This window comes from Corvus cornix, chromosome 4 (genome assembly GCF_000738735.6).
Source record: "Corvus cornix cornix isolate S_Up_H32 chromosome 4, ASM73873v5, whole genome shotgun sequence".
NCBI classification, from domain to species: domain Eukaryota; kingdom Metazoa; phylum Chordata; class Aves; order Passeriformes; family Corvidae; genus Corvus; species Corvus cornix.
The window spans coordinates 18,937,480-18,957,508 of record NC_046334.1 but is presented as its reverse complement, the minus strand read 5'-3'; the positions used below and the strand labels follow the sequence as shown (position 1 = coordinate 18,957,508).

The 20,029-nt window shown below is 42.3% G+C and overlaps 1 protein-coding gene across 3 annotated transcripts in view; it reads left to right on the top strand.

Annotated features, from left to right (window-relative positions):
• The first annotated feature begins 13,018 nt into the window (after positions 1-13,018).
• The window catches only part of SNCA (synuclein alpha), a 63,598-nt gene continuing 56,587 nt past the window's right edge, over positions 13,019-20,029 (top strand). The window contains exons 1-2 of one of the 3 annotated variants that reach the window (XM_039551482.1): positions 13,019-13,210; positions 14,801-14,946. In XM_039551482.1, coding sequence (XP_039407416.1) covers positions 14,826-14,946 — 121 coding nt within the window. In that variant the 5' untranslated portion in view covers positions 13,019-13,210; positions 14,801-14,825. Of the gene's footprint in view, positions 13,211-13,360; positions 13,530-14,800; positions 14,947-20,029 lie in introns of those variants that run through there. The other 2 variants (XM_039551483.1, XM_010411887.4) reach the window with 2 other exon arrangements.

The window sequence follows — 20,029 nt, the reverse complement described above, 5'->3', positions numbered from 1 at the left end:
CATGGTTCTGTAAAATGGGTTGTATAGTCTGCTGGGAAATACAGGCTTCACGAATTTATGAGGCACAGTAAAATGAAATGATTGATGGCTTATTCCTCCCGGCTTTTCAAACTGATTGAATTGAGCAACACATTCTCCTGTCATGTGGTGGGCTAGGGCCTAAGATGAGTGCTTATGTTTGTGTGCAAGCTGTGCTTTCCCTCTGCAGTAATAACATTTTCTCTATGAGCCCCATTTCAATTTCTACATGTTTTCAGTTGTTTTGCCACTGCCAGCTACAATTACTGAGTTTCAAACAGTCCTAACTGATAAATTTCTGAGTTGGAGGGGTGGAAAATATAGCTTTACTTTGGGATGGTGGAGTTTGCTGTGCAAGAAAATATGTATACTTAAAGCAGCAGGCCAAAGCCTTCCTAAAGCCAGTAAGCAAGGCATTGTAGGGTATATAGAAGAATATGGGAACAGCTCCTGAAGGTGCATCGTGACGTTGAGTAACCCACAGTGGCAAATGAGTGAAAAATCTATTTAATAGACCGAATCTGTGTATAGTCCCTTTAGTGTGCATTCAGCTTCACTCTTGTCCAGATCAGGTGTGGGGTGGCAGTGCACCATGGCTTCCCCATCCTCAGTGCTGGATCTCCTTCTTAGGGTCACCAGAAAACTGGTGGAGAGGCTGGGAGGTGACCAGGGACCCCCTTTCCTGCGCTGACCAGGTTATATTTCCATGGTATTTTCCCCCCGTTTTGCATGGTGACTTTATGTTGGTAAAAGAGCAATGAACCATCTGTTTACTCAGAGAGAAGAAGTAGGGGGAATCTCAGAAGTACAAGCTGCTCCATACTAGTAGTATGTTTCCAAGAGATTTTTGAACTCACCCTCTGCAGAAAAGGTATGAGGTTTTGTATGTGGGATGCCAGCCAAAGGATGAAGGGGATGAAGGCCCAGTTATACCACAGGGACCACCGCAATTAGAAAGGTAACCCCCTGTATTACAACTACTTCCAAGAGGAAGAAAAGATGGGTTGTAGTTGTAGGTGATTCCCTTCTAAGGAGAACAGAGGGCCCAATCAGCCAACCAGGCCCAGCCCATGGGAGCGCCGGCTGCCTCCCTGGGGCCTGGGTTAAGGGTATCACCAAGAAACTTCCTAGCCTGCTGCGGCCCTCAGAGTACCCCAATACTGATCTCCTACACAGGCAGCAATGAAATGGCAACATGTAGTCCAAGTGCCATCAAAACAGAACTTCAGGGCCTTGGCACATTCAATGAGGAAGTCTGGGGCACAAGTTATATTCTCTTCCAGACTTCCAGTTGAAGGCGGAAACATGGGAAGAAACAGATGGGCTGAGTCTATTAATAATGGTTCCATGGCTGGTCAATATTTTGGGGTTTTTGACAGTGGAATGGCCTGCATAGCACCAGGCATACTGGCATCAGATGGGAGTCACCTTTCTCAGCAGGAGAGGACAGTCTTTGCTCAGGAACTAGCAGGAATTGGCAGAGCTTTAACCTACGTGTGATGGGGGAGTGACAGACATGGCACACAACAATATCAGGGTTGTCCCTGGCAAGCTGTGGAGTGATATGCAAAGGTTAGAGGGACAGGGTACTAGCGAGGCCCCTCTGCCAAGGACTCTGAAATGGGTGAGCCACATTGGAGCATAATTCCAGACTTACAGAGATGAGTCAGGGATTCCTGAGGTAAAGAGGCCAACAGGGAAACACCAGGGAAATACCTCAAAGAAATTAAGGGGTATTTCTCTAGGAAGGTGACACAGCCAGCAGCCCAGCTGAGGTGTCTTTACGCCAAAGCATGCAGCATGGAAACCAAACAGGAGGAGTTTGTTGTATTCAGCAATACAGGAAGAGGTTAATGACTTTTTTTTTTGGTAGTCTGTGTTTTTCTTGCAAGACGCTCAGAAACATTTAGAGTTCAACTCAACAAGCAGCAAGGGGTCAGGTATATACCTGAACTATACAATCTTTAAGCACACTTCCTGCCAAAAATGTAATTTCTATACAAATCTATGGAAATTATATTGAAGACAAAAATCTGAATCTACTCTCTTACAGGTGTAGAGCTGAAGAAATTCCTAAGAATAGAGGAAGAAAAGAAGTTAGGGGGGAGATGATCTGGAATCAGAGCTTATACCTGAGCATATACATTGCTTTATTTCTTTATTTTGTCTCATCTGATGTGGTGATTGAGGTGAGTGTGATCAGCTCAAGACCTGAAGGTAGAAACTCCAGCCCATGAGCAAATCTGAGACCCAATAAGATGAAGAGTGGGAAGAGGAGAAAGCAAGTGCAGTCATCCTTATTGTATTAAGCATTACAAATCAAGTCAAGGGCTTTCCAGCAACACCTAGTGGTCATTAAGCACTCACCAAGTAAAATCTCCTTGGAATTTTTGGAATTTTCAGGAGAGTAATTTATCATGCTGACAAAATAAAATTAAATAGCAACCCTTTCAAAACAAATAATAGAAAATATTTTGGGTGTTGGTTGGGTTTAAACCTTGCTGACACATTTCAAATGGATTATAAATCTATTATTTTGTGACTTGATAGACTGTTTGAACTTGTACTTCAGGAAGGGTTAAGTCCTTTCTTTGATTGAAGTCTTAACAAATTTGAAATATAACTTTTAAACATATAATGCCATTGCAAGACATTTTAGTGTGATGACTTGGGGGATTGATTTGTCAAAAAAGGATTACTAGCACAGAATATGTGCGCATGATACTGAAGGACAAAAATCTAACACCCATAATACATCCTCAAAGTGCATTTGTGATAGACTTCAAAGAAAACTTAGTATTACAACAGTTTAAAAGTCCTAGAGACAGTGATTTATAGAAAATGTATAGAAAATGATCAGTAATATCAGGATTCTTGTCTACAAATTGAGCATTAAACATGTGTGAAGTCTGGCTTGCTGCTGTGCGTACTTCAAATTTAAGAACATGCTGATATACTGTTGAATTAAGGAGTCTGGACTACCAATGTTCCCATACAGAGTAATTATTTCATACAGGCAGTTCACCATAAAAACATTACTGGAATATAACAATTTTTAAGCCTTATCATATTGAAGGATACTTTGGACTTTGGTGAGACTTTTACATGTATAATCATTGAGTATCTTGTCGCTTGAATTGAATTTTGAAGAGTTTAACTTTTTTTAAAGTCTAAAAAATCTGCAGTCCTCCACTGAAAACCAGCACCACGCTAATGTAGAATGTGACAGAACCTTGTCTTAGAAGGAAATTGAGTATCTGTTATTAATTCTGCTTTGGTTACTGTTTGCTTCTCAAGGAAATTATTTTGTGAAACAAACCTGTCTTTCAATATCCAAAGCTTGCTGGAGAAAATGGGGAAGCTGGAATCGATCTCATCCATTTTGTAACCTTGTCTTTGGTTTCAACAGCTTAAACAAGAAGGTGTCTTTTTTGATCGGGGTAAATCTAAAAAGAAAAACCCACACAATTTGGCAGGAGAGTTGCTTGCTATCTGACAATTTCAATTAATGTGGGAAAACAGGCATATACAAATTCTGTGTAATATTTGATTTCCAGCATAATTTTTCAGTGAATATTCAGAGTGGAAATGTATGTGGAAGAGGGAGGCACTTCAGATGAAGCTGTTACTTGAGAGGTACATATACTGGTTGTTAAGGTAACAAAAGAAGGAACAAGCAGAAAATTTCATCTAAGACTAGTTCTCATTGAGCTCAACACATCTTGACTGCCTAGAGAGTTCGGTATCTAAAAACTGGAAAAAACATAGCAAAAGGTCAAATACAGAGATGCGTTAATCCTTTGGAGAAAACAGTTGATGAGTCTGCTTGAGTTACTGAACCTCTTCTTCAACCACAGTGTTGAATGCTCTTCGTGTTCCCCTGTGTGAGTCTTGTACATTAAAAAGAGAGTGAGACAAGGTTGTAACTCACAAAGCATAATGGGATAGGAGAGCTAGTGATGCAGCAGAGCATCTCAGAGAAAACTCAGATGCAGAGTTGAACTTCTAATGTTAATGGCTGCTCACACGTTTGGAAGAAAGCCTGGAAGGTTGCAAGCCACACTGAAAGCCTATTCAACCAAAAAAAAGTGTATTGATTGGTTTGTCTGGGATAAAGTTAAATTTCTTCATAGTAGCTTGTACAAGGATAGGTTTTGGATTTGTGCTGGAAATAAGGTTGATAACACAGGGATGTTTTATTTATTGCTGAGCAGCTCTTACCCAGCATCAAGGCCTTTTCTGCTCACACACCCCATCAGCAAGGAGGCTGGGGCTGCACAAGGAGTTGGGAGGGAACATACCTGGGACAGCTGAACACAGCTGACCCAAGGGGTATTCCATACCATATGGTGTCATGTTCTCCAATAAAATCTCAGGAAAGAAGAAGGCAGGGGGTATGTTCACCGTTATTGCATTTATGCTTCCAAGGACGCATTACATGTGATGGAGCCCTGCTTTCCTGGAAAATGGCTGAACACCTGCTTGGAGATGGGAGCTAGTGAATGAATTCCTTAGTGTGCTTTGCTTGTTTGTGCAGCTTTTCCTTTACCTATTAAAGTGTTTTTATCCCCACCCACAAATGTTTGTACTTTTACCCTTCCGATTCTGTACCGCATCCCACTGTGGGGAGTAAGCTGCCCACCAAAGTTAAACCACGGCACAAGGCAAAGATTGGAAAGACTAAACATGCAGGAGGCATGCAAGCTGAAGTATTGATCTACTCTATAAATGAGACTCACTAAGATTTTTATAGAAGCTGCAGCAACATAGACAAGCTAGCTAAGCCTGCAAAGGCAGTACACCCTTGGCTAGAGAGGGCCCTTTTGTTTCCATGCATTACTTAGATTTGGAAGCTGTACATCACACTGAGCTTCTCAGCAGAGCTGAGTTACGCTATATAGCCTCCCAGAATGATCTCACTTTTCTCCAGCAGACTGAGGTCTTCCTACACGTGCCTATGCAGACGTGTTGTTGAGAAAAAACACATTTGATCCTCACCATATTCTCAGCTAGAAAGAACAAGCCTGTCTTTGTGGACTTACACAGATAGGGTTTTATTACAAGAAATATCTTTCTCTCTCCTTACAATTGCAAAGGAAATCTGCAACAGGATCCTGCTGATCTATTGATTAACACTATTCTGCTGTTTCTACAATGAATACTAAATGGAAGTAGCTCTGGCTCTTAGAGTTTTCTACCTCTGTCACATGTAGGCAGTCTGTTTGAAATGTGTAATCACAACAGCAGATGAAAAAAGTTTCAAACTAGTGCCACTAGCACTTGGGTCAGTGCTCCACACTAAAATACGTCATTTGCTTTCTACATGCTCAGACCATCACCATCTTCAGCGGGATTTCAGTACAACATTTGAGCTATGTAGTATCTCCACATCTACAGGAGTGCACATGACACAGCCGTGTCTCTGCAACAAAGCTCAAGGGGTGTGATACTAAAACGAACAAATGTTTTGGATCTCAGCATAGCCTAAAAGGGTGTGAATGCTTTCTTGGTTGATGAGAAATGGCCCAGGAAGACTGGATCAGGAAGATCTCCTAGAAGGCAGAAAGAGATTGTAAACTCTTTTGTGGGGTGGTAAGGGAGGGAAGGGCCTATGGCAGGGCCATACAGCACCTCCTGCAGCCAGAAGCCCACAGCTCACATGGCCTGTGGAATGGCACCGAAGAGCAGAGAGCAGATGCCTGGTTTCAGGTGGGGATGAAGGCCTTTCCAAGGACCAAAGGGGAATGTGCAGGGCTTGCTTGCTGAAACTCAGAAAGACGATGAGCTGATCTGGAAGCAAAAGCTTCTGCCAGAACACAGCAATGTGGGACAAAGTCAGGTACAAATATTTTTATTTTCAGTTGGGCTAATTAGTTGGTCTGATCTAACCTGACTTCACTAGAAAATTTGGTTTATTTGCTTAGATTCTACTCTGAACATACCTGGTTTTTTGAATGTTTTGACCTTTAGAGAAGAGGACAAGTGAGATCCACCTTGTAGCTTTGGCTGACTCAGCATCTCATACCACGCCATAAATAAAGTTAGTTCTGTGGTCTCTGTGAGGAATCAGTCTTCCACAGAGCTGGGCTAAATGGTAGCCCAAATCAGACAGGCAGAGTCAAATGGAGATCACTGAAGCAAAAAATAGGAGATGGTGGTTTTCGGTGACTACACACTTAAATATGTCAAAACTGCAAAACTGTAACATTGGGATGAAAAGGTACTGCATGGGAGCAACATAGCTGACTTATGAAAAATGTTAAAGAGACTGAAAATGCTGTTCTCAGACTGAGATGGCTTAATGAAGTGTCAAGGTCTCATTTTCTCATTCATGCTGTTAGTACTTTGTAGCACAGATGACCCCTGCAGAGTAAATGCTCTATTATTCACAACCAACAAAAGTAGCAGTGACTGAAACACAATCTTTTAAAATCACTAAATGGAAATATAATAATCAACATTTCTTTAAGATGTTCAGCACAATGATTTTAAGTGAAGAACATTAAAATTCGTTTGGGAATTCGAATGTTCAGTTCAAAAGCATGTAATCAGATATATTTCAAATTGAAACTCAAGTTTGCTGGTGAATGGGAATGACTTTCTTCAGCAGAGCATTCAGACTAGTCATAGAATAATGAAATCTGCATTTGGGTCATGGATAGCAAGAGGAAATTGTGATTTATGCCCACTTCAAGTAGTTCTGAAAGAGTTTAATTTTTGGAGGAAACTTCAAAAGCACCTAGTAACATGGTTATGAGGATGCCAGCAGAAAATATTATTGATGAGTATGTACCACAGGTACAAAGAATTTACTGCTACAGAAATGTCAAACTCTCATTTCACAGGGCAGTTGGTATCTAGGAAGGCAGTGATCTGTGATTATCAGTTACTGTGAATGGTTCACCTGTTTCATTCTCACTACTTCTGAAATTCTTAATCTGTGCTTTATTCCCCTGTTGGTATCTTGTCATGAAACCAAGATAATAAGCCCCTTTGAGCCAAGAAAATTTTCTGATCATGGCTATAAAATATCAAGAACAATAGGGCATTCATCAGCAGATATGAGTGAAGTGAATGCCAAAATATATTGATAGGGAAAACAATTTCAACTTTTTAAATATTTTGAATATTTCCTGTAGATTGGTACCATGAGAAGAAGGTAAACTCCTGAGACACTGATTCTGCACAAATTCTGCATCTGTATTTCAAAACACAAAAGGAAATCTTTACACATGAAAAATCATTCTCCAGAAATCTCTACTTAGCTCACTGACAACCTGCAGCCTCTTTCTGGACAAACCCCTCATTGAGATACTACAAAAATTTAACTTGGGTTTGACTGTGGCCTTTAATTTTGACCACTGACACCCTGTTTGCTGCTTTGTCTTCCCTTTGTTCCTTGCCTCTCAGTAAGGGACAATGTCCCTTACTGAAGTGATGTTTTGATTCTTTTTCTCCTGCCTCCTGGGCATCACTGCAAATGTGATTGCTTCAAACTGCTTGTGAATTGAAACAAATTGGAGAGCATAACAGAAATTAAATGTTTCCAAGGTAGGGGTTTTTTTCCAAGATCTGAGCTTGAGGCTGTAACTGGAATGGTAATTTAAATTAAATTTACAAGTTCATTTATTTTGTGTGTGATTGCGAGGAAAAGTAATTTTTTTTTCTATTGATTGTCTACATTGCCCAAACCTGAGTAGACATCCCCTTGTGAAGAAAGCTGAAATGGCTCCCCACAGTCATTCCATGTCCTGATTAGTACTCCATATAGAGAAATTTTAATAGCCCAGAGTCTTGCCTTAAAATTAAGAATTTTAGATTAAGACAAGTTCCTGTAAGTTTTGTGGTAATGCAAACATCAACAAGAAGGTACAGGCCTGTGGGTTGGAGATTGCACTAAGATAGGATTCCAGTAAGTGATTCCATGTAACAAATAAAGGAGCCAAAGAAACCAGAACAGATAATAATGTGCTTACAATAATATTTCCTTTGCTATTTTCAGTTCCCTGAATCAATCTCTGGTTTAATATCAGCATGAATGGGAGTTGAATTGGACCAGTAGTTGGTGTTACAAAAAATGTGCTGGCAACTGATGATGGTGTTATGAGTTCATGGTGATCAGAGTGGCACCAGCAAAAATATCCAAGGGACAGCTTGGCTGGGAAGCTAGGATGTAGGAATCAGAGAAATAAGAAGAGAATCATGTGTTGCCTTTTCCAGAGAAGACTTTAGGTTCTCCCTATGGCTTAATATCTAAATGAAAACCACCACTTTTCTTTTACATGATGTCTACTTTCCCTTAGAAATTACAGAAAGAAGACAGTTTGATAGAATGAAGTATGCTCCTGTTTGTGTTTTCCACCTGTTCAAACAGTTTTCTGGTAACTAACTGTAGTATCTAATTAAAGCTGCTGCCCTCCTGGTGCAGCTCCTGAGAAATGCTGCCATCCAGGTAATTAATGTGCTGTGCCTGCACTGGCTCAGATGCCTATATTTGCAGCAGGATGTCTTATCATTGACCTTGGAGACATCTGGTGCTGGCTTCTCAATTAAACAGAACTTGGGACAAGACAGGCATCAGACCTGACTCTGCATGATGATTTCCACCACCAGCACCATTGTAGCATTTGCATTTTCAGTTATATGAGGTGCTGATAACACATCGCATCACATGTGAGTAAGGTGATTGTTTCCTTCAGTTACAATCAACCCATTGGTGCTATGCAATTTGGTCTGTTCAGCCTGGAGGAGACTAAGGGGAGACCTCATTGCAGCCTACAACTTCCTTGTGAGGGGAAGAGCAGGGGCAAACACTGATCTCTTCTCTGTGGTCACCAGTGATAGGACTGAGGGAATGGCCTGAAGTTGTGTCAGGGGAGGTTTAGGTTGGATACCAGGAAAAGGTTCTTCACCCAGAGAGGGGTTTGGCACTGGAACAGGCTCTCCAGGGAAGTGGTCACAACACCAGCCTGACAGAGCTCAAGAAGCCTTTGGACAATGTTCTCAGGCACATGGTGTGATTCCTGGGGATGGTCCTGTGCAGGGCTAAGAGAAGAACTCAGTGATCCTTGTGGGTCCCTTCCAACTCTGCATATTCTGTGATTCTGTGGGAAACATCTTAAAGGACAATCAACACTGATTCTGCCAGGCACCCTTAGGTCAGCCTCATCTGACCTACTGGTTGTCTCTGAGTACAAAGATGCTGGCAGATGGCTTCTTTGGCATTCAAGATGTTGCTTTTCAGAGTAAAGCTTTGCTTAATGTTCCAGGTGCAACAGACAGTTTCTGTGCCCTTCAGCACTGAATTTCTAGCCCATATAGGTTAATTAATTAATGAAATGTTAACATGGCTTATGAAAGATGTGATGACTCTGTAACTTCACCATTGACTGCAAGTGAAGGAGAGGTAAAGGTCTGGCAGGTTTTGCCTGTAACAGAGGTGGTATAAAGCTGTGAGACCCCTCTGTCTGGTGGTTAGAGTTATGTCAAGATTAGTGTAGCTGAGCTGAAATCTACCAGATGAGAGACATACATCAACCTTCCTTAAATATATGTGTATGTATGCCTGTGTGTGTATGTGTGTACATATCTCCATGGACTCAGATACAGTACATATACGTCACATATATCAATTAAAACATTTTTAATCAGTTCTATTTGTGTCTCTTGGCAATGGTTGCATGACAGTGGACATCCAATAACCCAGCCCATAATGAGCACCCAGTTATATCTATCAAAACAGTTCACAAAGAGAAATCTTTTCAATGGGATTGAACTGGAAATTGCAACTGCTGCATAATAATGACTATTAATTTTAAATTAATAAACGGAATGCTTCCACTGGGAAATTAACTCTGATATGAGTTGCATCTTGATTATATGAAGGCTTTAATACCTGTGCTTAACTTTCAGTTGAGTAAACATCATGGGAACACCATGCACACTCTGGAGTGTTAAATTACAACACTTATGAGCATGATAAGTATTAAGATAATGGTTTGTTAAACCCCAGGCTTACCTATAAGCAAAGATGAGGTAATCTTCATCTTTTTTTTTTTTTTTTAAATTGAGCACATTTTTGAGTTCTCAGGAAGGGGCTATGCACACAGGTAGTTACAGCATGGTCAGCAATGGTCCACAGAGGGAGCTGAGTGGAAATGCAAACACTGTGATGCAAGAGTCTAGGAAACTGATCTGAACTCCCAGTTGCCTCTAAAGCAATCCACACAGTAAACTGTTCTGTGAGAAATGCAAAGACTGGACTATGTATGCATAAAAAGTTCACAGTTTCTCACAGTTAATGTATTGATCCAAAGAAGACCATTTTCAGATTATCTGCAATCAGTAGGAGCTTTCAGTGGAGCAATCAATGTTAACTGTGAATAGACTGCTCTAAGACAGCTTCCCTTCATACTGCAGCTTTCAGGTTTTCAAAGGTACCTTTCCTCTGAAGAGCATCACCTATCAGTTCTGTGGTAACACGGGGAGCCTGTGTGAGTCACTCTTTGAATAAATAGGAGAAAGCTGTCAATTTTGTATGTAGTGTTCAAGATGAATACCTTTCCAGTGTTTCCACATGAATAGTTTTACATTTGAATTTTTTAACCCAAAACCAGTACATTCTGATCAGTTTTACTCTGCAACCTTTTTCAGTTGTCCATAATTGTCCTTTTCATAGTGATAAAATAGATGTACTTAATCATTAGCAACTAAACCAGTAAGTTAGACTGCAAGGCAAGATGGATTAAAGAAGATTTTAGTACTACTTAATTGATTTTTGCTCTAGATGCTCATGTGAAGTAAACAGTGTCATTAAATAAAGATTTGTTTTAAATGTGATCAGTGGGCGATCTGTTTGCTACTATCCTTTCTTCAGACAGAAAAGGCTTCAGGGGAGAACTTACTGCGATACTAATAGTCCTGAAGAGACAACCTAAAAAAAACCCCAACCAGCTGTTGTAGACAATGAGGGTTCAATAGGAATTGCCTTGGAGATACAATGCCCATTCTCTACTACATTTAATTCTGTTTTCCACTTAAGTCCCATTCATTTTCAGAATGAAGAATTTCTTGTCTCAACATTGGTACTCTATTTTTTTTTCTTGCTGTGCCTCTTACTGTATGATTTAGAATTTAACATCTGCCTAGTTTGAATACTACAGCTGAAATTTTAAGCTTTACTTCTGCTGTGGCAACTGATCCCTCTTGCCTTTACCTCTCTATTTCTAGCTGCATGATTTTGTTAAAGGACAAGCTGTTACTTTGTTTAACAGCAGAACATAATGCCTGCCTTTGATAAACATAAGGCAAAAAAAGACTGCTTGCAAAAGCTAGGAGCTGCAAACATCTGAGCTCTTCTTCGTAAAGTTTTCAGAAATAGAGCTATAAATGTACAAGGTTATTTATCATACTGGATTATCTGTTTTTGCTAACATAATTAAATACAATAAGTCTATCCAGATTTGTATCAGCATGATAAAAAGCAACATTTTGTGCTCATAGTCACTTTGCATACTGGAAAAACAAAAGCCTTCTTTAAATCTGGAAGATAATACTTACATAAGGAGTGCAATACTCACTTTCATTCTAATTTGGGGTCCAAGTTTACTGCTCAGGGTAGTAGAGAATGACTGACAGAAAGGTTTGCATGAGCCAATTTACATACTAAGATACATGAATTGCTGGACCAGTTAACATGTGCAAAGAATATGATTTTGATTAAATTTTATTTACTGTCTGGAACTGTACCTATTGCCCTCTCCCCAAAATAGGAAGAAAATACAAATACCACATCTAGCTGTTGCACTACTAACTATGAATGTGCTGCACAGGACAAATGAGGAGAGGTACCTTACATAATTTAATTTCTGGGCTTTTCTTTTTTAGGGTTTTCTTGAGGGAAGAATTATGAGAAGATGATTTGTATTACAGTCTGCACATTCTTACACAAAGAGTAAAATCTGTTGCTTAATGCTTGGTTGCTTAAAACTACTAGTAGAATGAAGCAAAAGAAAGTTTACCAAAGAATACAGAAATATTAAGACTTACAAAGAAACCTGACAAGAGTAAGACTCTGCACTACATGTTCAGCATGAAAACAAAATCAAGGATGTTGTCTGTATGGGATGATGGATGAAAGATGTTCCTTGCAGCCCACAACCTTGTATCTCATCTATGCCACGTTCTGTTTCTCCTTTTGGAGTGCGATAAAACCCAAACTGTTTCTGTAAGTCTTGCAGGATTTGAATTGATGTACTGAAGCTGAAGGTCCATCTGTTCTAGTGCCTTATCTCCTACTGGTCTTGGCTTTTCATGCCTAAATTCTGCAACCAAAGTAGAGAAGTTTGATAGGTTTCCCTTTCTGGGGAGAAGGTGACTTCTCTGCATCAACTTAAGACTTGGGTGGCAGTGGCCATAGACTGTGTGGTGGACGATGCTAGCAGAGGTGTAGGGCAAGTCTGCTCTTCATTTGGGATGAAAATTCTTGTATATGTGCGCAATAGAGTTAAGACTCAAAATACGCCTGCAAGAGCACCACCTCCCGCGCTTAAAATGAGCTGGGATCATGAACCTTGTGACATCACATTGAACTGCAGTCATTCAGGGTTGAAGATCTGGAAATAGATGAAAAAGCGATTAGATCCTGAGAGAAGATTTTCTACGGCTTTGGTGAAGTGACACAGGGATGTGCCGCATCAACAGCTTTCTTACACTTCTAAGATGAGGCACTCCAGCCTTTGGAGGGAGCGGTGACTGTGCGGAGTCCCAGGGGGCCCAAGCCGCCTGGCCTGCCCCTTACCCTCGCTTCTCTGTCGGTCTGCATCTATAGAACAGGTGCTCCCACTTTATCACGCCGCCCCCCTCACTGCCACGGAGGACGTGATAGGGTGGGCGCAGGGGGCCGGGCGGGGGGCGCATACTCAACAGGGAGCGTGGCAAGAGCCTCCGCTCCTCCCTCCCTCCCGCGGCGCATCCTCCCGCCCCCCGCCCTCGCCTCTCGCCGGCACTCGCCGCCTGCGGGGCTGCCGCCGGGGTGGTGCCAGCAGAGCCGGCCCGCTCCGCGCCTCGGGATGTGCTGAGCAGGGGCAGCTCCCTCGGGCCGCTCCGCGCCTCGCCCGCCGCCTGCCCGCACCCCGCGCCGCCCCACGCCCGCTCGGAACGGGTCGGTCGCCGGTGGCGGAGGAGCCCGGCGGTGAGTGCGGGGCAGGGCGGGGCCGCGGGGGCCGCTCGGGGCGCGGGCTCGGGCGGGGAGCGGCTCCGCTCGGCGTCCGTGCTGCCGGGGGCTGGGCTGGGGCTGCGGAGCCGCACGGGGTGCGCCTATGTGTGTACACAAAATTAGAGAGCTATATATAGATAATACCTAAGATAGCTAGACTGACATTTCCTGTTGCACGTCCTCGTGTGGGCACGGGGGAGGGAGGAGAAGCCGGGCGCCGTGTCCGCCGTGTGCCGACGGCGTGTCCGCGGGTGCCGGTGGATGCCCATATGGTCGCGCCGCTCTGCTTTCCTCGGTAGGTGCCTCGCTGTGTGTATGTATTTGTATGTATGTATCTGTTTGTACGTGTGTATCTACATATACACACACATATATATGGGCGCGACGCGCTGCTCCCTCCCTCCCTGCCTCTGCAGGTGTCCGTGTGTTATTTGATACACACCCGTGGTCTCCAGGTGCCCCCGCACCTGGTCGCGGCGCTGCCCCGGGGACGGACCTGGGGGCCCTCCCGGCGGAGGAGTCAGGGGGTCCCGCGGGCCGGGTGCTGCCTCCCCCCGGTGCTGGGTATAAGGCACCCCCCCTTCGCCATCCCCAGGGCGGCAGGTACCGTGGGCAGTTTGGCTGGAGCGCAAACACTGCCTTTCTTCGCACGCTCGTCACGAGTTAGTAGAAAGCTGCGACAGCCCAGCTGCCTTCCTAGACATCCATTCCTCCTACTCCGCCTCTGGCAAAGAAGAGAAGATAACAGGCAGCACTTCTGTCTGTGGGTGGAGGAAGAGAAAGGACTACTGATAATGGATTTGTTGAAGGGACACTGATTCTGGGTTTTAATTACTATTTTGGTGGTTTCAGTGTGGCACTGAATTGTATTGCTGCTAGAGGACTTTCTTGGTAGCTTTAGTGGAGTGCTTTTAAAATCCTGTGTTCTTGCTTTGGCTTTTTTAGTAAAATATTTTCTGAGTTGTGGTGCATGCAAGGAACCCATTCAGGAAAACTCAGTTTCCAAAAGAGTGATGTAGACTATGTGCAAAATGCTGGACTACTGGAAATGCAGCATTTTTTGTTTCCTCCAGTCCTGGGTTGTAATGGCAGTTTCTTACAACAAATAAACATTTATCATTTACAAGAGGTTTTGGTTTATGTGGTTTGGTTTTCAGGTTGGTCTGTTTGTTTGTTTAAGTTGCTGGTGTTTCTTTAAGTTGTTTTTTTTTTTTCCTCTGGATGGGAGGTGGAGTATCATCAGATCACAGGGCTAAATCTTGCAATCAGAACATGAACAGAGCAGTCCTCTGGAAGAAATGATGCCTTCATAGGCAAGGAAGGTACTTGTGTCAATGAATCCATCTTCCAATCAGAACTGCATTATTGGCAACCTCTCTGTAAGATTCTGTGGAAATAGGATATCTGTTTCATATCGCTATACAATTTGGGGATATAAATAATATAATTTTAAAGTAATTGTAATCCCATTCAGTTGGAATACTTTTTTCCCCTTTCTGGGATAAAAAGCTGGAAAAACCTTACTAAAAGTGTGTACTGTCTTTTTTTTTTTTTTTTTTTTTCTAGAGCTGTGTGAAGAAAGTCTTCAGCCATGGATGTGTTCATGAAAGGGCTTTCCAAGGCAAAGGAGGGAGTCGTAGCAGCAGCAGAAAAAACCAAGCAGGGTGTGGCAGAGGCAGCAGGAAAGACGAAAGAGGGAGTCCTCTATGTGGGTAGGTGGGCAGCAGAGAGCACACTGCTCATTGGTGCACCCAGACATTCACAGCTGGATCCTCATCAGACCTATTCTGCAAAAAAATATGTAATTGCTCATAGGAGACCATTGCAAAAGAAACAAGAGGAAAGTTGTGCCTTCCCAAGCTCTGGTTCTTTGAAGCCAAATGTTGCTCCTTGTGTCACGGGCTGGGCATGCATTGCTGCTCAGTGGAGGAGCCACGTGGGTAACACCATCCTGAACGAGGTTGTGTCATAGGAGGTGCCTTACAGTGCAGGTTGCTGGCTGGCACTCTACACAAGAAGTTTGCCAGATCAAGGCTGAAGGGCTGGTTGGTGCAGTAAAAATAAATATAAAAAATGTAAATGCTGGAGGTGAAGATGGCTTCACAGCATTCTACAGAACATGTGGGGCTTGAATAGGATTTCAGAAGACACTTGAGAGGTTAGCTTGGGAGCTGAGTAGTAAACATGCTGACTGTTTGGCCTGTTGACAGTAACATTTTGTATGGCTAAGTGTTATCTTCTGAAATTAATTTCATGCTCTGTAGTTACTAGTGCAAATTCATGGCAGATACTTTCCATGACTTCTCAAGGAAGAGCCTCTACAGTTAGAGGTAGGGTAGGTAGACCCCAAGGTAGCAAAGCAGTTGTTAAGTGTCTTATTCTAGACCACACATGTCTTGCATAGAGCCAGGGATAAAATTCTTTTCAAATCCCAGACTGATACATGCGTGATAGTCATCTTCATTTCGCAAGTATCAGGCTTTAGAGGACTGTCTTGCAAATGCTGTCATGAAAAATTCACAGAAAAACAATCTGTCAAGACTATATGAGTAAGTGGTTATTTATAAAAAAGTGATTATGGATCTGTTTCTCGTATTCATCAAATAAAGCTAGTCTATAAAAGAGTGGAGGGGGAAAGGATAACCTTTTCTGTAGGTCGTTTCTGTTCTGTTGATTTTGTAGCAGGTCAGTTCTGTAATGGACGCTGTGTGTACCGAGGGAGATGTGCACACATATCAGAAGTTAAACAGAGCTGAAAACCAGGGGCATTTCTTTTCAATGGAAGTACTGAGGTCTCTGGTATTCCAGTGCCTTTTTTGGATTCCCTCTGCTGTTGCAGGCTAGTGCCAGTCTGTAAGAAATTATTTCTGCTCCAGATAGTGTGGACTACTCATTTGGAACATACTTCCCTCCTTTTAAGTCATAGCAAAGCTCGGTGCTCTTGCCAACAGGGATGGCAGTAATTTTGAACACTAATTGTAGGATGAATCTATTTTAAAATGAGTGTTTGCTCATTTTCAAGATATTAAAATAGATGTTCTTCCACTGTATATTGTGCTTCATGTTGGAATGATTTTCTGAAGGTGGAACTTTATTTTGTTGCCTTGTTTTCTTCTGGCGGTGCTTCTGGGGTGATTGATTTCTTTGTATTAGCAACCTGCATTGTATGCTAAATTAATCTCTGTACCTGACCTGTTATTCAGACCATAATAACATTTGAACCTAGTTCTGCTCCCAACGACAACAGATTTCCTGTTCTCTTCAGAGATGCTTTTGCTGAGGTTGAACTTTGGAGGGCAGGCTTGCTATTTTTTTCAAGAATAAATTACTGGGGTTAGGAGAGCCCTGAGCTATGGTAGGGACCTGTGCATGTGACTGTAGTAATGGTGGAGGATCCTTCTCCTACCAGATGCCTCCTTTGCAGGAGGAGAGAGTTATGTGCACAGTTTGTCATGCAGGCAAAAGAGCCTTTGGTTGGAAGTTGTCTCCAGAAGATCTGGCACCTCATGTCCAGTTGTGTGCTTGCCCATACTGGCAGGAGGTGTCAACAAGTTCAGGTAGGGTAAGGGAAATAAGGAGCTGGATGTTTCTCTGTCTACTTCCCAAGCACACATCAGAGGTGTCTCTTCCCATGTGCAGCATTAGCAAAGGCCAGTGTGATAATCTTTTGTTCTGCAGGCTGATAATGATTGCAGTGCAAAAGGTCTGAAGCCCCTTTATGAGGAGAGGAGCAGCACAATTCATTAGAGCTCACTTCTCACTCCATTTTTCTATAGTTGGGTTTTCAGATTTGAGATTCACAGCCGGATTGTGCTGTGAAAGCTGCCTGACATCTTGCAAAAAGAACCTAACAACACTGGGCTGAGTGGGACCTGTTAATCATTTTCAGTTTCATAACATTCAGCCTCCCATTGCTGCTGGAGAATTAAGAAGATGCAAAGTCTTTCATCCAGATCCCCTAGGTGATGTGGTTTCCTACTGAAATCAGTGCAATTTAAGTAAATGTGGAAAACATGTGGAACCTTCTGTCCAGGCTGCTGTTAACTATTAAGTGTGAGATTATAACCTAATTCTACCTGGTAAGAGTTCTATTAACAACAGCTGCTGTTTGGGATGAAGTGTGGTCATTGTAATTCTTTTATTCTTGTTTTGGTTTTAGTATTTTTTTGGCGCAAGGAAAATTTGCCTTGACAGAGGGAGAAACTTAGAGCTCTGTGGAAGAGCAGTGTATTGGAGGATTGAGGATTTTTTTTCCCTTTCCATGCTGAAATCTCTTCTTTCTTCCCTCAGTCCACTGTCCATCCTCCTTTTAAGTACGCAAGATCCCTTCAATACAGTCTACAATGTGTTTTTATGCTTTCAAGTGTTGGGTGTTGGTTTTTTTTATCCTTAAGTTCCTCTGCTAATGGGCTTCAGCACTGGGCAACTGAAATTGGTGGTTCTCTCAACTCATTCAAGCACAGCATCAGGACCTTTCTTGATGTCAAACAATGGCCTGGTCCTTGTTTGGAAAAGAGGACTGAGGCTCAGCAGTCCTGTGTGTGCTGTAAATTTAAAACTGCATCTTTCTGTATCCTTTACGTGCTGCCACTCGCTTCCTCTCTTCATACTAACAGCTCTTGATCCCCACTCGCTTTGAAACCAGGAACTGAGTAAGAAGGATGTGCTTGCACACTCTTGGTGGTGCAGTCTTCAAAATGTCTGCTGAACTTCATGTGTGCTTCCAGGGAGCTAAAACTTTTGCTCAGTTGACTCTTGAGTGCGTGTTCAGTGCTCAGGAATGGAAGTTTCCAGTCTGATCGTTTTTGGTGTGTCATAAGCTTGCAGAACAAAGGAATAGTTTATTAGCAGCAGGGTGGCTGACAGAGTTGTTTACTACTCCCTGTGCTGGCACATGGCCTTAGAGTAGAACAGGGCAGTCATGACCTATTTGGCAAAGCCATCCAAACTCCTCCACTGTGCTCTTTTCAGTGTTTCTTATTTTCCTTTGGTAGTAGAAAGGCCAGCAGAGTAGTCAAGGGACTCAAGGTCTGGCTGGTGGAGTAGTGGGCTTGAGGACTTGGAAGCAAGTGTTTTCCTTAAATGTTGATTGCCCCTTCCCCTAATTTGGACTTAGGTCTCCCTGCCTTTAACCAGCTGTGACTAAGCAATGTGAAAAGTCTGTTGACATCTCAAATAGTCCAGAAATGAATGTATTTACAAACTGCTGATACATTCCTTCATTCTGGCACAATGACAGCAATGATAATAAATGAAGAAGAGACTCTGGTATTTTTTTATAATTGGAAAAAAAAGCAAATATGCCGTTTAGTTTTCTGCCTCCCCTCACACAGATGTATACTATATCTAGGAAAAGTAGCATTACCATGTGCTACTATTGCTTCTAAGTGGCTTAGGTCAGAGTCATGTTCCTTGGTCTTTATAGTATCCCTACTCTGATTCCTCTGTTCCCCTTGTTGTGCAGGGTACATGAGCAAGACTATTGGTATTTTGGGAATGCTAGAATGAAAGACAGCTACTTTCTCCCAGAAACAATGAGGACAACCAGCTTTCCTTCATGGCCAGCCAGAAGTCGTCCTACTGAATTCAACTGTTGTTATTTATAGGCCCGTTCTGGCAGATCCTCATGTGCTTCTGGATGCTGTTGTAGCTGCGACGGCAGAAACAGCTACTTGCATGCAAGTGTGCAGCAGTGGGGCAAGTACTATTGAGCTCTAACATATGCTGTAGGGTCTGGAACACCAGCTAGCTGGTTGTTTGCCAGTTAATGGATCTGGCTATACATACCCCTGTTCCATATGGGTCTGTGAGCTGAGCTTTTTTAAAGAAAAGCCTGTCTGTGTGAGCTGTGGCTATAGCAGTGATACATCAGAGCAAGTGATGTAAGAATTGACTTGCAATAGGTCCCTCTGGAGATGTGTGCATTGCACAGGTCCTCAGGGACTTCTGTCATACCATCCATCTCTTCCTGGCCTTAGGGAACTGAGTACTTGCTAATTCAGGGTTTTCCATGTCTTTAGTGGCTTGGCTTGCAAACAGTCAGTTCAACAACATGAATGAGAGACTGGCCAGGTCTAACAATGCATTTAAAAGCATGTGCTGAATATTAAGTATTCCAATAGAGACACTGTAAGCCTGCAGTGGTGTTCAGTTGCTAGAAGTCAGTAGAATCATCATCTGCTTGAATTCCAGCATGTGCTTTGCTTCTTCAGGTCTCATGGTGGTACAAAATTGAGAACCAAAGTCCTAAAACAAGTCCTTAGAGGTGAACACTTTGCATATAATGAAACTTCTGATTGTTCAGTGGTAAATATTTTTCAGTGAGAGAAAGCAAGCTTTTTCTAAAGAGAAAATTGGAATGAAGGGAAAAAGACTTCTTGGCTGTTTTCATAATTAGCTAAAGGAATATTTCATTTTACTTGATGCAATATTTTTTTTTTACTTGTGTTTATCATGGATTGTTACTCTACTCTTGCTCATGGGTAACAGAGCCTTTTCAATCGTGTAATCAATCTAATAGTGCCAGAACTACATGGCTAAAGTTCCATAAATTTGCACTAGTAGCAAATAGGACATATTGATGAATGAGCTTATATTGTATTTCTGTGCTTAATTGTATTATTGTAAAGAATTTTGGACAAAAGGTTGCCTCTTTTCTAATATTTTTCTGCTCATGCATTTTATTCTGTTATGTTAGAAGGGTAAAGTCAGAAGTATAAATTACAATGTCCCAAATACTGAATGACAGCAAAAAAATTGCATTACAAATAAGGTTATTTCTGTGTTAGTAAGAAA